General features: G+C 39.8%; 1 protein-coding gene across 3 annotated transcripts in view; it reads left to right on the plus strand.

Annotated features, from left to right (window-relative positions):
• Positions 1-21,350, plus strand: part of UGT8 (UDP glycosyltransferase 8) — a 199,443-nt gene that overhangs the window by 54,253 nt on the left and 123,840 nt on the right. For all 3 annotated transcript variants that reach the window (XM_073603149.1, XM_073603139.1, XM_073603131.1), the window contains one exon: positions 8,593-9,413. In XM_073603149.1, the coding sequence (XP_073459250.1) occupies positions 8,595-9,413 (819 nt within the window). In that variant the 5' untranslated portion in view covers positions 8,593-8,594. The remainder of the gene's footprint in view (positions 1-8,592; positions 9,414-21,350) is intronic.

Here is a 21,350-nt window from a genome sequence, read left to right on the forward strand (position 1 = left end):
CACCTCTGCACCCCCCCCCTCCCCCAGCCTGCATCTTCACCCCCAGCACACTTGTGTATCCCCTCATACACCTCTGCACCCCCAGAATCCTCTGTATCCTTCAGTAAGTCTCCATAAGTCTCAGCACCCCTCTGCACCCCCCCAGCACATGTACTCCGCTGCACATCTCTGCAACCCCCCTCCCCCCACACACACACACAAAACTGCACTGCTGCACTGCCGATTGGCAGCTCTGTGATGGCTGCTATAGTGGCTGAGCAACTCACTGTACACAAGTCAGTGCCTGTCCTGGTCAGACACCCCTCCTCTTCCACTGTAAAATGTGAACTGCTGGCCAGAGGTATAAAAGGAGATGCCAAGTGACACAGAGCTGCTCCCCACACCACTTTATAGCCGGCTCAAGTCCTCTCCCCACTGTCTGCCTCTGCCTGCCTCCCTCCCTGCACATCGCTTGGCTGCACCGAGAGAAGGGGCAAAGCTGCCAGCCCGCTCCATTGGGACTACTAATGACAAAAAAAAAGATTTTACTGCACCACCCTCAATGTGTGGCACCAGGGGCAGACCACCCCCCCGTTGGTACACCACTGCGTCTATGGGTCTATGGCAATATGTTTCTTTAAAACAAACTAAACCCTGGGCACCTCGTCAAAGGAAAGAGACAAAAATTACTTTCAATAAAGTACATTTACCAGAAAACTATCAGGGGAGTTCTTGAATAAAAGTCATACACAAAGGTCACTGCCAGGGACCATAGGAATGCAGAAAGGGCGACACACAGCAGGTGCCTTGAAAAAGTGTACATTTGAATACCTGCTACCAAACTTTCTCTATGAGAACCAGCATTGTATGTCTTTTTTGATAGTACAGCACTAATTCCATTCTGTGTATGAAGGTGAAGTATAGTAGTCGATCTCACAGTATTATGTGGTTACTAGCAAAACATTATGAAGGAATCGTCATGATGTTTACCTAGTAACATGCTTGTGTGTGCGTGGGTTTCAACCAATTGCTCCAATTTAAAACCACAATCTAAACACATATTATTAGTTAATTTACATCGTGACCAAGGTTTCATTATAGTTTTTGCTTGTAGCTGTTTTATAGAGATAATTAGGAAGATTGTGATGATGGAGGTGAAAAAGATTGTGATTTAAATTATGTTTTTGAACATATTTTGCCATCTTTGCAAGACAAAGTGATTTTTTTTAGAGGTTCAGGTTAATCAGATTTTAACTATCACATCACAATTAGTTTTTGGTGAAATTCCATTTTACACAGTTTTGAGAAATTCATGGTTGCCAACTCTTGCAATATATGAATGAGCCATATGATCTAGTGAACTACATTTATTCCAAACTATTTATTCCATTCTACTTGTATATTAGGGTTAATAAATGTGGAATGTGTGGAAGGGGACTATATTTGCCTTTCCACTAAAACATAACCCAATAAAAACCCATTGTAAAAACATTCTTACTTTCATCAAATCTGCAAACCAGATCAGGACCGTGAATCAAGTAAATTGTCACTGATCATTCAACTTGCAATTTTTTAAAAACTTTGTAAATGTTTTTTTTCTATTCCTAATCATTTCAGTGCTACATACCTGACCTGCATCTACACAGCAACTTAGGTGTGAGCATTTCATTTTATTTTAGTAAAAACCCTTACTGTATGCCTTTTAGTACTGAAAAAATGCTTTAAGTGAATAAAAAAAATGTTATTAGAGTAGATTTAGGAAGTTAAGTCATCTCTGTTGGAACCCTGTACAAAGTAAAGGGTTGATCTACCAGCCAGTTTGAGGATATATGTTGATCCATCAATTTTTTTTTAAACCATTTATCCTGTATCCTTAAAGCAAGAGGGCTGTTAGCATGTGGGCATATTAGTCAATTGCAAGGACTGTATAAAGGCCTATGTGCAACATATCTTTATTAGGATCCTAGATTAGTGAATCCAAATGTATTGGATTGGAAAAAGATTCCAACAGAAAGCACAGCTGTAAAAATATGCATTCTGTGTGCATTTATGTAAACATCTAATGCATAGCAAATATGATTTATATAGGATAAAAATGGTTTGAAACTAGCACAATGATGCCACTGGTGTCAAGTCTTGTGCTGACAATGAATGTATTTTGGTATGTGGGATAAATATTTGCTGGCTTTGTTTAAATTTCACAGCCTCCACTCATTGTCTATTTGCTTAAATCACAGCCTGAAGTCTGACCCACTAAATTTTTCTTGCAATTTAGGAATTTTTTACACTGAGTTTGTGCGTAGTTACTCAAAGAACAGAACATTAACCCCTTCTGCAGTGTGAAGTTTACAAAAAAGGTTAACACTTGAGGTATCTTTATTGTACTTAAGGTCATAAAACCCTATAATATAATATATATATATATATATATATATATATATATATATATATATATATATATATATATATATATATATATATATATGTATATATATATGTGTATATATAACACATTAAGATTGTAATTGTTTACGTCACCCAATCAACATTTTCACCTATGCGAATCATAGCAAATTCTGAATTCAGATTCTAAATTATGAGGGTTTGAATGACAATTTTAGGCTGTTTCACATTAGCCATACTTTCATTGACAACAGATAGCCATCAACATGATTACTAAAGATGTTACTCATGTCTTGCTACTGCATTGCCCTGTCACTGGTTGAAATGTAAAATCTTGCTTGGAAACAAAGCAGTGACAAAGCAATACCTCACTGGTTCAGCACTTAAACCTAGTACAAACTATTCCTTTTTTTTTTTCAACCCAGTGAGCTGAACAAAAAAAACAGAAGAACTTGGGAGGAGCCGCTGTACTAATGATCCAATGTTAGTACAGCAATCTCCCCCGCCTGAGCTATTGTGTTCTGACAGCAGGATAGAATACACCGATCAGTGCTCTCAGCCATTGGCTGAGAGTGCTGATCAGATGCCGATTGGCAGACCTTTTTTGGTCATGCCCCTTCGACAGAAGCCAGCTGAATGGCTGGCTTCTGTCAGACCGGCTGTCGTACACACAGGCCAAATGTTGACCGGTTTCTATTGAACCGGCCAGTGCCGCCCATGTGTACGGCCCTTTAGGGGCAGGTAAGAACTCTCAGTTGCTAGAAAGTTTTTGCTAGGAACAGCATCCCTAGTATGTCTTGGCCTGTACACTACAGAGGTTAGCATCATTCTTCTCAAATTGCCTATAGGTTTTGGATATTTAAAAGAGAAGTTACAGAGTTACATAGTTAGACGGGTTTGAAAAGGCACAAGTCCATGCGTGTCCAAATTGCATACAGACGAACGCATTTTCGGATAGAAACTTTTTCCAACTGAAAAATAGAGAACCTGCTCTCAATCTTTTGATGGCTGGAATTCTGCCAGCAAAAGTCCAATGGAGCAATTTCTGACCAAATTCTCACATCCGACTTTTGCTGGCGGAATTTCTGATTGTGTGTATGGGGCATTAGGCAAAAAACCCCAGCAAAGGATGAACCAATTCCTTCCTGATCCCCTGAGAGGCAATCAGATATTACTTGGATCAACTTTACCTTTAAATGGTAATATTCAGTTATATTTTTTACATTTAGGAGAGAATCCAGGCCTTTTTAAAGCATGTACTGAGCTGGCCAGAACCAGCTTTTGAGGGAGTCTATTTCACATTTTTACAGTTCTTACTGTAAGGAGATTTTTTTTTACTGTATTTGGGAGATTACATCTCTTTTCCTCCAGACATAAAGAGTGCCCCCTTGTCCTCTGTGATGAATACCTCAAATCCAAGTTCACTATATGGACCACTTATGTATTTATACATGTTGATCATATCCCCCCTTAATCTCCTCTTCTCAAGAGAGAATACATTCAGTTCATAGAATCTTTCCTCATATCTGAGCTCCTCCATGCCTCCACGTGGAATTAAAAAAACAAAAAAAAACAACAAAAAAAACATTCATACATGTGGCTGCAGCATTGGTTTGCATCTGTCACCTGCTGGCTCTACACCGAGAACTGAGCAATAAAAGACCACTGATCTCTCAGTTCTCGTGTCTGCTTTGAGCACAGATTTGTGACCATCAGTCACTGGCTGTCTGCTCTGCCCCTCCAGTGCTCACTGGAGTGTTGGACTGTGGAGGGGGCAGATACAGCTGGTTCAGGCTCTCAGCAGCACACTGAAAGGATGAGCCAGCTGTTGGTCAGGCAACTGGACAGATCCCAACGTCATTGTCGGAATGTGTGCAGAGCCTGATCTGGTTCTGTGATGTCAGCTGACTTTAGCCCACTGTAGGCTGAATCTGGGTCAGATGAATGCAGAAATAAGTGCACTCCACAGGAAAAGTATGACCAAAAGATCTTTGGCCATACTTCTCCTTTAAGCTGTAGATATGTCATGCTGGCTTTATCGTATGCACATTTACATACTTATGACTTTTACAGAACAAACTGTGTGGTTTTATACATGAAAGAAAAAAATATTTATACATTTTTTTAACAACCCTCCATGCCTTAGCAGATTTTAGATAAAAATTAAATGTCCATGCAACAAATATAGCTATCATACTCTTTATCAATATTGGGTAGTAGTGACCTCAGCATCTAGGTACATATAGCTTATTAAGACTTGTGTTAAGAAATAGCAAAATTAATATCTTTTACTTATATCTTACATCATTTCTCAGCATTTAGTTATAGTACTGTAGATTGGCCATCTGTTCTATAGCTACATACAGTAAGTGTTTAGATTCTTCAGAAAACCTAACAACTTACATTGATGTTTAGTATAATTATTTTAATTGTAGGCCCAGTTAGAGGAAATACTTACATTTTTGTCAGTTTTGAGGTAATAATATGAAATATCTCTTAAAATAAGCTTGCTTTAATCTTCAGACTTCTTTCAGACAACACTCATTGTATATGATTGATTTGTGTATGGCATACTTTAGTCAGCCTCATGTTAGTATGGCTGTCAAATTCTGGAATTATGTTATTAGTTTAGAAAATACAAATTGGTATTGAATTCCCTTTTCATGTAGGTGAATTTGTTAGCTGATCTACAACTTTTTAAATTTATTGTGTTTATTTCATAATAGCATATGTATGCCAAATATAGTTTTTATCAATAGCATTAGGTAACGTATGTAGTCTAAGTAGGTGTTTTAGGAAAAACCTTTTTTTTTTATTTTTTTTTATAAGAACTGGCTCACTGCAAAGAGCAATAGGGATATTAAAACTGTTGGACTCCATAAAAACAGCAGTTTTCAGTGTTAAAGTAGTTGTGGACATGTAACGTTATGCCCGGTACACACGAGCGGACTTTACAGCAGACTTGGTCCGGCGGACCGGACTCCGTCGGATAATTCGATCGTGTATGGGCTCCAGCGGACTTTTTTTCAACCAAAAATTTGACCTAGAAATGAAACATGTTTCAAATCTTTCCGACGGACTCAAGTCCAGTCGAAAAATCCGCTCATCTGTATGCTAGTCCGACTGACTAAAACCGTCGCTAGGGCAGCTATTGGCTACTGGCTATCAACCTCCTTATTTTAGTCCGGTCGTATGTCATCACATATGAATCCGTCGGACTTTGGTGTGATCGTGTGTGTCTAAGTCTGTCCGTTTGTAAGTCCGGCTACAAAGTCCGTTGGAAAGATCATCGGACCAAGTCTGCCGTAAAGTCCGCTCATGTGTACGCGGCATTATAGACACTTTCTAATACAATTATTCAGGTACCATAGCTGTTTTTGATTAGTTTTAGAAATGATCTTTATTATCTTTTTTTATAAGGTTAAACAATTGTCAGTGTTACCATACATCTCTTCTTGCTGATAGTGAGGGGCGGGGTTACAGAACACTGTGCAGACATGCAGTGTGCCTGTATTCTATAGCTTGTTCAGCCTGAGACAAGATGCAACCTGTCCTTTGTGTGATCAGGAAGAAAGGTGACTGTCAGTATCAATCAGGTACTTCAGATGGAAGAAGCAAATGAAAATGAAAGAGACTATGCTTTATAAATAGATTTTTTTATTTTTTTTTATTGGATATGTTTTTATAGCAGAAAATAGAAAAAAAATTTTTTTTTTTCAAAATGTTTGGTCTTTTTTGTTTTATATCACAAAAAATTAAAAACCCAGTGGTGACCAAATACCATTAAAAGAAAAAATGATAAAAATTGAATTTGCGCACAGTGTTGCACGACCACGCAATTGTCTGTTAAAGTAGCGCAGTACTAAATAGCAAAAAATGCTCTGGTCATGAAGGAGGTAAAACCTTCAAGTGGTTAAAGCTAAACAAGTTGCAAACTAATTGATTGTTGTGGGTTACTACACTATTTATTTTATTATTGCAATATCCACAGAATTGACACAAAATGAATCCTGCAAGTTTTATATAGTACAAAATCAACTACAGTAAAACCTTGGATTGAGAGTAACTTGGTCTGCGAGTGTTTTGCAAGACAAGCAAAATGTTTTTATAAATTTTGACTTGGTAAACAAACGATGTTGATATACAAGTAGTTTCATGTCACAACTGAGTATAAAAGAGAAGAGAGGCACCTCTAAGGCCCCTTTCACACTGGAGCGGTTTTCAGGCGGTATTGCGCTAAAAATACCGCCTGAAAACCGCCCCTAAACAGCCTCCGCTGTTTGTTCAGTGTGAAAGCCCGAGGGCTTTCACACTGAAGCGGTGCGCTCGCAGGACGGTAAAAAAAGTCCTGCGAGCCGCTTCTTTGGAGCGGGGAAGGAGCGGTGTATTCGCCGCTCCTAAACCGCTCCTGCCCATTGAAATCAATGGGACAGCGCGGCTATACCGCGGTAATACTGCGGCTATAGCCGCGCTGTACGAGCGGATTTAACCCTTTTTCGGCCGCCAGCGGGGGTTAAAACCGAACCGCTAGCGGCCGAATACCGCTACAAGAACGACGGTACAGCAGCGCTAAAAATAGCGCTGTTGTACCGCCAACGCCCCCAACGCCCCAGTGTGAAAGGGGCCTAAGTGTAGCAATATGGTTACATTTAATAAAGGTACAACATTTAGAAACTCACATGGTTGATGATTAAAAGAGGCACATCTAAGTATGCAGGCATCCGGGGTAAAGCTGTCCACATAGACCATCCTCCGCACCGCCATCAACATCATCCCTTCCATGCTGCATTCCACGAGCACTTCAAGCCTCGCTTTCAGATCGCTCTACTGCAGGGTAGTCTTCCCGGTCACGATTGCAGCAGTGAGAGCCGGCGGTGCGGAGGACGGTCTATGTGGACAGCTTTACCCCGGATGCCTGCATACTTAGATGTGCCTCTTTTAATCATTAACCATGTGAGTTGCTAAATGTTGTACCTTAATTAACCGATTGCCGACCGGCTCACACCGATATACATCGGCAGAAGGGCGCGTATAAGCAGATTAACGTACCTGTACATTGCCCTTTAAGAAGTGGTTTGCGGGCACGCGTGCACCCACTGCGACCTCCGTGAGTGTGATTGCGGGTCCCAGGGACCCGATGTCCGTGGGGATACGCGCGATCATCTCACGGAGAGGTAGAATGGGGAAATGCTGATGTAAACCCGCATTTCCCCGTTCTGCCTAATGACACTGACACTGATCACAGCTCCCTGTAATCGGAAGCGGTGATCAGTGTTGTGTCACACATAGCTCCTACCCCCCACAGTTAGAATCACTCCCTAGGACACACTTAACCCCTACAGCGCCACCTAGTGGTTAACCCCTTCACTGCCAGACACATTTACACAGTAATCAGTGCATTTTTAATTGCACTGATCGCTGTATAAATGTGAATGGTCCCAAAATCGCGCCAAAAGTGTCCGATCTGTCGGCCATAATGTCGCAATCCATATTATCCATTTTTTGGGGATATTTATTATAGCAAAAAGTAAAAAAAATTCATTTTTTTTTCAAAATTGTCGCTATTTTTTTGTTTATAGCGCAAAAAATAAAAATGGCAGAGGTGATCAAATACCACCAAAAGAAAGCTCTATTTGTGCGGAAAAAAGGACGTCAATTTTGTTTGGGAGCCACGTCGCACAACCGCGCATTTGTCAGTTAAAGCGGCGTAGTGCCGAATCGCAAAAAGTGCTCTGGTCTTTGGGCAGCCAAATGGTCTGGGGCTTAAGTGGTTAAATATAACCATATTGCTACACTTAGAGGCGCCTCTCTTCTCTTTTATACCCTGTAGCTCCTGCTGGATTTTGCTTCTAATCCCCTTGTGGAGGCTTCCATTTTTGGATGGACATTTTATGGTTACACAACCTATCACATTGCTATAATCTTTTTATATGGACTATAAACTGAAGGACTTATGAATAAATGGTTTTGGAATGAATCCTCTAAGTTTTCATTATTTTTATGGTAAAATTTGCTTTGATATACGAGTGCTTTGGATTACAAGCATGTTTCCAGAACAAATTATGCTCGCAATCCAAGGTTTTACTGTATTCAGTTAACTTGTGCTGTTGTAGTTTATAAAAAAGCCATTTGTTTCATGAATTAAAAATAGTGGTAAAAATTTTTGTAAAACTTTATCATTATCTCACATTTTTTTTTTCCTAACCACAGCAATGATGTCCTATATGTCTGTCATCTTCTTGTGGGTCACTCTTGGATTAACAATGTCTGCCACAATTCTTGTTGTCCCGCCAATTATGTTTGAAAGCCATTTATATATATTTAAAACTATGGCCACTGCTTTAAAAGACATGGGCCATCAAACTGATTTTCTTCTTTCTGAAGGAAGAGAAATTCCACCATCAAGTCATTATCAAATTCAGCGATACCCAGGGATTTTTAACAGCACCACTTCAGATGAATTTTTACAGATGAAAATGAAGAATATATTCTCTGGGAGATTTACAGCGTTAGAACTGTTTGACATTCTTGACCATTACTCCAAGAACTGCGATATAATGGTGGGTAACAGGGAACTAATGGAACATCTGAAGAAGGAAAAGTATGACTTGGTACTTGTGGATCCCAATGAGATGTGTGGATTTGTCATAGCCAATATTCTGGAAGTGAAGTATGCAGTTTTTTCTACTGGACTTTGGTACCCAGCTGAAGTTGGTGCTCCAGCACCTTTATCATATGTTCCAGAGTTCAACTCTCTTCTCACAGACCGTATGGACCTACTGGATAGAATCAGGAATACAGTTGTTTATCTTGTCTCTCGATTTGGAGTAAATTTCTTAGTTTTACCAAAATATGAAAGGATAATGAAGAAATATGATGTTTTGCCTTCAAAATCCATGTATGAATTGGTCCAGGGAAGCTCTTTATGGATGCTTTGTACTGATATTGCTCTGGAATTCCCAAGACCTACACTTCCAAATGTTGTTTACGTGGGAGGAATCCTTACCAAGCCTGCCAGTCCACTACCACAGGTAGGGATCTAGTTTTATTTGTCTGGAAATATTTCATTAATTAAATTATTGCATAACTTATTGCCTTGTTTTGCTTTCATTCAGCATGTTTTTGTATTTTTTTATATAACAGCTATTATTAGACATACTGTATATAACTACTAAAATATAAAACTACAAGCACTGTAGTGTAGATATGTTTAGCCCTTTGAAAACTGGGCAAGGTAGCATTCCAAATAGAGTCCCAAACCTAAAACTGGCATTTTACATTTCCAGGACACAAAACATTGTACACAAGCTTATGTTATAATAAAAGTCTCTTGTCCTATATAAAATATAATTAATGTGTGCTGTGCTTCCAATCTCAAATTTATAAATGTGAAGTAACATGCAAAACAGCTAAATACCAACCTAACAATAATAGTGTCCTTCATACACATCCAGTGTTACACTATATCACTTCTTTAAAAAGTGATTGATATAGTGTAACACTGGGTGTACAGTGCCTTAAAAAAGTATTCATACCCCCCTGAAATTTTCCACATTTTGTCACATTACAACCATAAGCGTAAATGTATTTTATTGGGATTTTATGTGATAAACCAACAGTAAGTGGAACATAATTGTGAAGTGGAAGGAAAATGATAAATGTTTTTCAAATTTTTTTACACATAGATATGTGAAAAGTGTGGGGTGCATTTGTATTCCCTGAGTCAGTACTTTGTAGAACTATCTTTCCCTGCAATTACAGCTGCAAGTCTTTTTTGGGGATGTCTCTACCAGCTTTGCACATATAGAGAGCGAAAAGTTTGCCCAATTTTTCCATGCAAAATTACTCAAGCTCTGTCAGTTTGGATTGAGAACATCTGAAAACATAAATTTTCAAGTCTTGCCACAGATTCTCAACTGGATTTAGGTTTTGGACTTTGACTGGTCCATTCTAACACATGAATATGCTTTGAACTAAACCATTCCATTGTAGCTCTGGCTGTATGTTTAGGGTCGTTGTCCTACTGGAAGGTGAACCTCCTCCCCAGTCTCAAGTCTTTTGCAAACTCTAATGCCCCATACACACGATTGGAAATGCCGCCAGCAAAACTCAGATGGGAGCTTTTGGTCGGAAAATGCGACCGTGTGTATGCTCCATCGGACTTTTGCTGGCGGAATTCCAGCCAGCAAAAGATTGAGAGCAGGTTCTCTATTTTTCGGTTGGAAAAAGTTCCTATCCGAAAACGCGATCGTCTATATGCAATTCCGACGCGCAAAACATCACGCATGCTCAGAAAAAATTTGACGCATGCTCGGAAGCATTGAACTTCATTTTCTCGGCTCGTCGTAGTGTTGTACGTCACCACGTTCTTGAAGGACGAAAGTTCAGAGAACTTTTGTCTGACCGTGTGTATGAAAGGCAAGCTTGAGCGGAATTCCTTCGGAAAAATCATCCAAGTTTTTCTTGACGGAATTTCTGATCGTGTGTATGGGGCATAACAGGTTTTATTCTAAGAATGCACTGTATTTGGCTCCATCCATTCTTCCCATCAGATCTGACCAGCTTCCCTGTCCCTGCTGAAGAAAAGCATCTCCACAACATGATGCTGCCACCACCATATTTCAAAGTGGGGATGGTGTGTTCAGGGTAATGTGCAGTGTGTGTTTTCTGCCACACATAGCGTTTTGTTTTAGGCAAAAAAGTTTAATTGTGGTCTTATCTGACCAGAGCACCTTCTTCCACATGTTTGCTATGTCACCCACAATACTTCTCGCAAACCGAAAACAGGATTTCTTATGGCTTTCTTTCAACAATGGTTTTCTTCTTGCAACTTTTCCATAAAGGCCAGATTTGTGAAGTGCATGACTAATAGTTGTCCTGTGGACAGATTCTCCCACCTGAGCTGTGGATCTCTGCACCTCCTCATGAGTTACCATGGGCCTCTTGGCTGCTTCTCTGATTAATGCTCTCCCTGCCCGGCCTGTCAGTTTAGGTGGATGGTCATGTCTTGGTAGGTTTGCAGTTGTGCCATACTCTTTCCATTTTCGGATGATGGATTGAACAGAGTTATTTATTGGTAGCGCAGGTGTTATAGCACATATCATTTCCTATATATTCACATACCAAAACAGAGTTTCATTGAAGTTTCCCATTTCAAGTTCTCAGAATAATGCTTCCAATAACTATGAAGTAAAAATAGGGTAACTGCATGAATGGAACAAGAATATTCTAATCTATGGCAGCACCCTACTATCACTGTAGGATTAGTAAAGGACAACAAAGTTGACTGCATATGCTTCTCTCTTTGAACTTGGTAAAACAGTCCTTAAAACTCTAATTGTTTAGGGAACATATCATATAAAAGTCACTTTAATGGTTATTGTATAATTAAAAGCTGACATGTGTGGTCAGCTTTAGCCAATGCAGCAGATTACCTCGACTTTATGAATTTGCACAAAAAAGGGATGATCAGACCAGTTCCAACCAATTGTCCATGTACAATTGTCACATTATTAGTATTGTTGAGGTAGAATGACAAAAAAAATAACATACCTAAATAAAATTAAGTGTTTTGAAGAGTTACAAATTCAAAAGCTCTGATAGCATTGCACCCTAAGACTTGTGATATGGCAAAGTAGAGGAAGTGTGATACTTTCCAGTCTATTGCAAATTTTTGGAGTAATTGCATACTAGCATAATTTAAACCCTCCCGCTGAGGTGGGCATTCGGGTCATATGACTGCTGTGATTGGCTGTCACAACGGTCACATAATCGCTAGTATGCATCGGGAGCTTTCTGGCTGTCAGCACGGTAAATGGTTTACACAGGGCCGCATATATGTGTGCAGCCGGCGTGAGTAGGCTAAAGTTAATCTTTCTTCTAAAAAGAATGTGTTATACTTGCATACTTTTATACTTGGACCAATGTATACAGTATATCACAGGGATATGCAATTAGTGGACCTCCAGCTGTTGCAAAACTAAAAGTCCCATCATGCCTCTGCCTCTGTGTCATGCTTGTGGCTGTCAGAGTCTTGCATTGCCTCATGGGACTTGTAGTTCTGCAACAGCTGGAGGTCCGCTAATTGCATATCCCTGGTATATCATATATGTATTATACATATATGCCCCTGGAGGCTGGAAATCACTGAAGTAGACACTGCTGCACCAGTGATCTCCACTTGCTCACTCACTGAGTGGCTGCCCTGCTGCATTCTGAACAGAGGAGATTGACCGCTTGACACAGGCGCCATTCAGAAAATGCTTTGCATTTAATGGATTAATGCAAATTGTTGTCTGAGTGGGCGAGGTGTAGGGCATGGCATCATCACCCTGTCTCTTCACCTAGTCCAACCTCTTTTGTTCAAATATTAAACAGGTGGGGGTTTGTGCTGCGCTTTTCAACAGAGAAAACCAAGTAATCAGAGTATTATATCAAGAAGCAATGTGTTACTAAAAGTAGTAGTACACATGCAAATAGATTAATAAATGAACAAAAACAAATCCAGTGTAGACACTCTCCACGATATGCTGTAAAGTGACTGATTCCAAAGTGCACGGTGCAAAATAAAATAAAGTTAAACAAGTGCTGAACAATGAAATAATTCTTCTGTAAATAAAGATTTGTGCAAGTTCAAATGAACTGCGCAAAATTCAAACAAACTGTGCAAACCAGAAATATAGTCTTTTTATGCAAAGTGCAAATAAACTGTGCAAAACAGCAATAAAGTCTTGTCTTCTTGTGCAAAAAACATGAAAGTGCAAAAAGGTGCCAGAGAACAATTATCTCCTCTTCGAGCAAAACACACACACTAGTGGGAATGGCCTCTTGCCTTGCGGTAATGAGTTAACCGCATGTGTATAAAAATCTGTGTCATTTGCTTCTTCCTTACACCATAATCCTGGACCAAAGATATGGATCTAAAATGGTCTTTGTCTCTCATTGGATGCACGGATAGTATTGGAAAGAAAAAAAGGGGAGTTCCGGATCGTATAGTATGTAAGATCAAGTAGCTTCTATTAGATAATAAACAGTGAAGGTACTCACATTGAGTTAAAAATAATGGACAGAACTCCTAGAGCGGCGAGCTCGTTTGCCAACGTCTATTCCGGTGCCTTTCCGTCCCTACGCGTGACGTCGCAGTCCTGTGACTTCATCAGTTTTGAATAGAGGGGAGATGGATTAGAATGCCTGTCAGTTTTTATTGCTGTCTGTGCCCTCTGTTAAGAAGATGCCTTACTCTATCCAAAATGTAAAAAAAAAGTTTGGCCTATAGTTCTACTTTAAGATAATACAGGTAATGAACAAACCTCGCTAAGAGTAGTATAATAAAAAAACGAGTTGTCCCCAGTGAAGTCAGGAAGGGTGAGTTTCTAAAACAATGCTGGGCTACGATCCTCCCATGATAGGAATTCAATCAATTCACATTTAACTCTTATATAGTCCGTATTACTGAAAAAGCCCAAGGCTACAGGTTTATAAATAGTACTCTGTGCTGTTAGCTGGTTTTCTTTTACAGACAAGCAATAATTGAGCAGTTATATCTTATAGTTGCCTTTAACCACTTAAGCCCCAGACCATTTGGCTGGCCAAAGACCAGAGCACTATTTGCGATTCGGCACTGCGTCGCTTTAACTGACAATTGTGCGGTTGTGCGACGTGGCTCCCAAACAAAGTTGAGTTTTTTTTCCTACAAACAGAGCTTTCTTTTGGTGGTATTTGATCACCTCTGCGGTTTTTATTTTTTGTGCTATAAACAAAAAATAGCGACAATTTTGAAAAAAATGCATTATTTTTTACTTTTTGCTATAATAAATATCCCCCAAAAATATATAAAAAAACTTTGTTTTTTCCTCAGTTTAGACCGATACGTATTCTTCTACATATTTTTGGTAAAAAAAATCGCAATAAGCGTTTATTGATTGGTTTGCGCAAAAGTTATAGCGTCTACAAAATAGGGGATAGTTTTATGGCATTTTTATTAATAATTTTTTTTTTTTACTAGTAATGGCGGCAATCAGGGATTTTTATCGTGACTGCGACACTATGGCGGACAGATCGGACACTTTTGGCGCAATTTTGGGACGATTCAAATTTATACAGCGATCAGTGCAATTAAAAATGCACTGATTACTGTGTAAATGTGACTGTCAGTGAAGGGGTTAACCACTAGGTGGCACTGTAGGGGTTAAGTGTGTCCTAGGGAGTGATTCTAACTGTGGGGGAAGGGGCTATGTGTGATACGACACTGATCACCGCTCCCGATTAGTAATGGCGGTGATCGGTGATTTTTATCATGACTGCGACATTATGTGGGACACATCTGACAATTTTGACACATTTTTTGGACTATTGGCATTAATGCAGCGATCAATGCTAAAAAATTGCACTGATTACTGTAAAAATGTCACTGGCAGTGAAGGGGTTAACCACTAGGTGGCGCTGTAGGGGTTAAGTGTGTCCTAGGGAGTGATTCTAACTGTCGGGGGGGTGGGCTGTGTGTGACACGTCACTGATCACCGCTCCCGATTACAGGGAGCGGTGATCAGTGACAGTGTCATTAGGCAGAATGGGGAGATGCCACGCTCACGGTCACGGAGCTCCTGGCGGGCGGTGCGTGCCCGCAAGCCGCCTCTTAAAGGGCAACGTACAGGTACATTAATGTCCCTGTACATGCCCACAGTCACGGAGCGCCCAGCGGGCGTCGCGCGCCTGTAAGCTGCCTCTTAAAGGGCAACGTACAGGTACGTTAATCTGCCTGTACGTGCCCTTCTGCCGCCGTATATCTGCGTGAGGCAGTCGGGAAGTGGTTAAGCATAAAATATTTTTTTTCTTTGCCATAATTATATAGATCGGGTCAAAACTATGCAGTTTATACTTAATATGGACCCAGCCTCAGGGTTGGCAACTCACAACTTTTTTAATGGCAAAATGTGGAAAATGTACAGAGGAGGCAAATTTTTTTTACTGCTAACTTGATATTTGAAAAGACAATCAATATTTAAACAATTTGTAACTGATAGCAATACACACAGCATGTAATCTGCCTCCCTTATGCATGCCATATACAGCCTAGTGTATAGAGTTCATGATCAGGAATGTGTAATGCACAGAGTGCTGGGGTCAGAAGTACATAATTCACAAAAAGGCAGGGGTCAGCAGTATCTATTGCAATAAGTAAAACACACAGAGTGCTGGGGTCAGAAGTACATAATCCGCAGATGCAGGGATCAAGAGTAAGTAACACACACTAACTCTTCCCCCTCAGCTCAAATCCTCTTCATGCCAAATCCCTCTCATCCCTTCAACCCCTCAACCAAACATTCTCCAGCACAGATCTCTCCCATCCATCTATAAATTCCAGTCACTGTCTAGACCTCACATACAGTGGAAGTGCAGAATGAGGGAAAGGTGTACCCAAGGTTATGTCATATGATCCATCAGAGCTGGGGAGGATCTTTATCTTAGGTCTAATCATGGGTAAACAGACGCCGGGGGCTGCATCACAGGTTGCAGTGGCAGTGCAGCACTGAAACTTCAAAATGGAATAAAAAATGTTGGGTGGTCATGACCTCAAAACCTTCAAAACCTGGGGCACCTTGCACGAGATGTAGAGACCGAGTGCCCAGTGCTATTCATGTACATGCTGGGCTTTGTTTAGCTATGGTGGCCAGGTGAGTGGCAGCAAAACATTTAGACATTAAACAATTGCAGATAAAGAATTCAATATCTTCTGCTTATTTTACCTTACATCATAGACTTTATTGTAGATTGTTTTTAATTGCTGCATTTACTGGTTTTATTATAACAGGACAGTGTACATGCAATATAAAACCTCATTGTTAAATTATCAATGTTCAGTTTGTTAGCAGCTTATAAAGTTTGCATTGCAATATGTGCTGTTATTTTTTTTGGTGTGACCTATATTAGATGCTGCTATTGTTAGATGAAAGGAAAGCAAAACATCAGAAAAGGATAACTTTTAGTGACATGGCTGCAAACAATTGATTTACTTATTCTAATTCTAAAAGTGCTGGCCTCAAAGACCATAATCCTTGAACATGTCCCACAGCACAAACACCCAAGGCAGTAATGACTCAAAAGCTAATGTTCACAACCCTATAACTATCTGGCCTTGCCAACAATAGTATTATCACCCATTAGCACTTACCATCTGGCCCAAGGCCAACCCTATCCAAATAGGAGGCCTCACACTATTCTTCTAACTCTTGTTGCTCACCTAAGTCATTATCTGTCTGAGTACAAGGAAAGCCTAAAGACCTTTCCTCCCCTGGGAGAAGGAGGTATGGGGAAATGTTCACTCAGAAAGGAGCACAAAAATCACTGGACACTTGACGGTATGCCTCATGTGTTTAAAGTTTAATATGTAACTTTGAAGCCTAAGAGCCGGTTCACACGGGGGCGACTTGTCAGGCGACCTAGCCGCCTGACAAGTCGCCTCCCGTTCTGTACAATGGAACCGTTCGTCGCTCCGACTTAGAAGAAAGGTTCCTGTACTACTTTGGGGGCGGTTTGCATAGACTTCTATACAGAAGTCGTCTTGCAAGTCGCCGCGGCAGTCGTGTGCAGGTCGCCTCGGTGAGGCGACCTGCAAGTCGTGCCGCTTCTAATGTGAACCGGCGCTTAGTTATGGGCTATACCGTAAAAAGCTCATCTGCTCTTTGTCATGTTATACCTTAACCACATCAGTATTCTTGCTCTGTTAAAATGGCACTGCAGAGCCACTGCCCATTTTTTAAACAAGAAAATACTGTGGGAAGGTGTACATGGGTCTTTGTGGTTTCAGTGCTGGCACAGCCAGCCTAGAACCTTACTCTCCATGCTCAGTGTGACCTGATTGATGCACCATTCCTCTCTTGCTATACAGTTTTTTCCTATTTTTGTGTAGCAATAGAACAGCGTTGGCCTATATATGATTCATAATCCTGGGCCAATGGATATGGATCTAAAATGGTCTTTGTCTCTCATTGGATGCACGGATAGTATTGGAAAGAAAAAAGGGGAGTTCCGGATCGTATAGTATGTAAGATCAAGTAGCTTTTATTATATAACAAACAGTGAAGGTACTCACACTGAGTAAAAAATAATGGACAGAACTCCTAGTGCGGCGAGCTCGTTTGCCCACATCTATTCTGGTGCCTTATGTCCCTACGCGTGGCGTCACGGTCACGTGACTTCATCAGTTTTGAATAGAGGGGAGATGGATTAGAATGCCTGTCAGTTTTTATTGCTGTCTGTGCCCTCTGTTAAGGAGATGCCCCTTCTCTATTTGTCCTGTTTACCATTATCATTGAAAGTGAAAGTACCATTATCATTAAAAGTGAAAGTAACAGAAAATCCCCAATTTTGGGTTGTCCCCAGAAAAGTAATAGAGGGAAATCTTCCAAAGGGGACACAAAGGAATCCCCTTAATTTGCAGGGATTTCCTCTCACTTCCTGTTTGGCTATGGGACAGGAAGTGAATGGAAATCTCCCCAATGGGACATAGATGGAGGAAAAAATCTGACAAGGGTTATAACCCTCCCTTACTCTATCCAAAATGTAAAAAAAAAGTTTGGCCTATAGTTCTACTTTAAGATAATACTGGTAATGAACAAACCTCACTAAGAGTAGTATAATAAAAAAAATAGTTGATCACAGTGAAGTCAGGAAGGGTGAGTTTCTAAAAGAATGCTGGGCTACGATCCTCCCATGGTAGGAATTCAATCAATTCACATTTAACTCTTATATAGTCTGTATTACTGAAAAAGCCCAAGTCTACAGGTTTATAAATAGTACTCTGTGCTGTTAGCTGGTTATCTTCTACAGACAAGCAGTAATTAAGCAGTTATATCTTATAGTTGCCTTTAAGCATAAAATATTTTTTTCCTTTGCCATAAATATGAAGATCAGGTCAAAACAACAGTTCATACTTAATATGGACCCATATAGAAAACTGAGAGATACAGTAAAAATTACGTAGCCTCCCTGGCGGTATGTCAGATTTTTTGCGTCTCAAAGCAGTACAATTATTTTGCATAGAAATTTAGTGATTTATATTGTAGGCCTGTAATTCTTAGGAATAACTCACTTAAATCTGTCCAAACAAGAGTCTAGTAGATATCCCGGGTATGATGAAGTTTGAAACACAAAATCATAAATTATAATATAATAAAAATAAATAATTATAAAAAAATAATAATATAATAATAATAAAATTAATTTTCCCACGATTCACTATTGCTCAATTCTGCAAGTGTTCTAATTTACTATCGCTGTTTTCTAGCTGGTCTAAAACCACTTTTGACATAAAGGGACACTTTTTGGTTGCTATGGACAATCTCCAGTTTCCAGGCAGAAAAAACAGTATATATAATATAAAACTGCATGCAGGGCATTGGACAAAGCACTGGGGACAAAAGGGATGTGAAATAATTTCATACAGTACCGTAATCTGTAAGATTACAGTGTACTGTATTTATTATGACTTTTCACTTTTTTTAATTTGCTTCCGGGCTTCACCCCTGTGCGTCGCGACGCTCGCAGGGAATGGAGCTCGGCACACAAAGGCTTCGGGTGGAGGACAGAGCCCGCGGACACAGCGGGGGGGACATCGCAGGATCCTGGGGACAAGGTAAGTATACTGCTCTAGGATCCTGCAATGCAATTCCGAGTGTGGCTCGGGGTTACCGCTAATGGTGCTGAAATTTAACCCCGAGCCACACTCTGGAAAACTGCCAGGGAGGTTAAAGACTCTACCTAAGCAAGTTAAATCTAAAAGCAAAATGCTGGATGCATCAGCAGCTGCTTATGGTTAGCTAAATGCTCACACCCCAGAAAGTGCGTTTGCGTATGGTACTGCGGTGAGTTCCTCTGAATTGGTTTAGCATATGAGAAAAAAATTGGAATTATAGAGACAATTCCAAAAAGCAATTCTTCAGAGAGGAACACGCAATTTAGCAAAAAATATGAAATTTTATTATGCAAATTCACTGAAAACACTAATCAGAAAATTAAATTTATTTAGAAAATACCACCAACAGTTCATTAAAATTAGACAACGTTGTCTACATACAAATGGCTACCACACACATCCATACACCCGCCCGTGAATAACTTATTAAGTGATGGTCACTATTTAATACTGGAAAAAAAAAAAAAATATTCCTCCAGGGGACATAAACGTAGTAAAAAGTCAAACGGGATCACAAGCAATCAGACTGATATATATATCCACAGTATTGTGTATCAACAGATGTCAATGCATGTGGTGAGCAGGTTTGTGACTTTGGCATTTGGCATCTGTCTGAGTACAAAGACAGCCTAAAGACCTTTCCTCCCCTGTGAGAAGGAGGTATGAGGAAATGTTCACTCAGAAAGGAGCAGAAAAATGCCAACAATATTTTTAACACCCATTAGCACTTACCATCTGGCCCAAGGCCAACCCTATCCAAATAGGAGGCCTCACACTATTCTTCTAACTCTTGTTGCTCACCTAAGTCATTATCTGTCTGAGTACAAGGACAGCCTAAAGACCTTTTCTCCCCTGGGAGAAGGAGGTATGGGGAAATGTTCACTCAGAAAGGAGCAGAAAAATGACTGGACACTTGACGGTATGCCTCTTGTGTTTAAAGTTTAATATGTAACTTTGAAGCCTTAGTTATGGGCTATACTGTAAAAAGCTCATCTGCTCTTTGTCATGTTATAACTAAACCACATCAGTATTCTTGCTCTGTTAAAATGGCACTGCAGAGCCACAGCCCATTTTTTAAACAAGAAATTACTGTGGGAAGGTGTACATGGGTCTTTGTGGTTTCAGTGCTGGCACAGCCAGCCTAGAACCTTACCCTCCATGCTCAGATTGACCTGATTGATGCACCATTCCTCTCTTGCTATACAGTTTTTTTTGCCTATTTTTGTGTAGCAATAGAACAGCGTTGGCCTATATATGATTCATATTTGCTAGTACATAAACATTACACCATCATATCATATATCAAGTTGCCTATATCCTTAAGTACTGTACTGTTTTATGTCCATTGTTTACAGTACGGTACTTTGATTTCTGTGACCTGCGTCATAACGATTGAGTTCCCTGTGCAGCTGGTTAAATATGGCTCTCAGTACTGGTGGTATGGGTTTGGGTATACAGTGTTGTTTTAAAGTGTATTTAACATTTGTGATGTACCTTGTGAGGGTCACATGCTCATTCTAATGACCGATTTACATGTATTGGATTTTTTTTTATATCTATAAGCTTTTTTTTTTCTTGGTATTGCTATAATCTATGGTGGTGCAGGAAGTTATTGTTAGGGGATTTGTTGTATAGTTATGTTGATTGATCTCCTGTCCAGACACACGCAGTGGTGCTAGTTCATTTATGTTTGGTGGTTAGCCAGTATTACACTGTAAATGCAAAAAAAGTGTAAAAAAAAAAATCAATGCAAATAGATAGCAAAAAAAAAGTTTTGTTAAATGGGTGATGCATTGAATGTCAGTCGGCATTTGTCTCAATTCATGCTTGCATAAAACAGACCTGATCTTACCTTATCATTGCATTATGTCCCTTAGCAGGCTCACTTTACATCTATACCCCCAATAAATAAATATATATATATATATATATATATATATATATATATATATATATATATATATATATCATATAAAAGTACAAACAAAACCCTTATTTGCGTGCCCCCCCCCCCCTCCAAAAAACAAGCCAAAACCAAATATGTTGGGACTGACTACAAAGCCAAGCAATTAATTGCATCCATATCGAAAATGAAAATGTATAGGAAGAAAAGGCTGGGCTCCTAATGAGATTATTAAGACAAGATTTTAATATGGAAAATGACTAAAGGGTGCTGTCATCACGCTTTCATTTTTACTAGAGCAGGGGGTTGGCATCCTTTTCCACATCAAGTGTCAATTTACAACTGGCATGCCAGTGAGCAGTAGCATGCTGC

This window comes from Aquarana catesbeiana, linkage group LG01 (genome assembly GCF_042186555.1).
Source record: "Aquarana catesbeiana isolate 2022-GZ linkage group LG01, ASM4218655v1, whole genome shotgun sequence".
Lineage (NCBI taxonomy): Eukaryota > Metazoa > Chordata > Amphibia > Anura > Ranidae > Aquarana > Aquarana catesbeiana.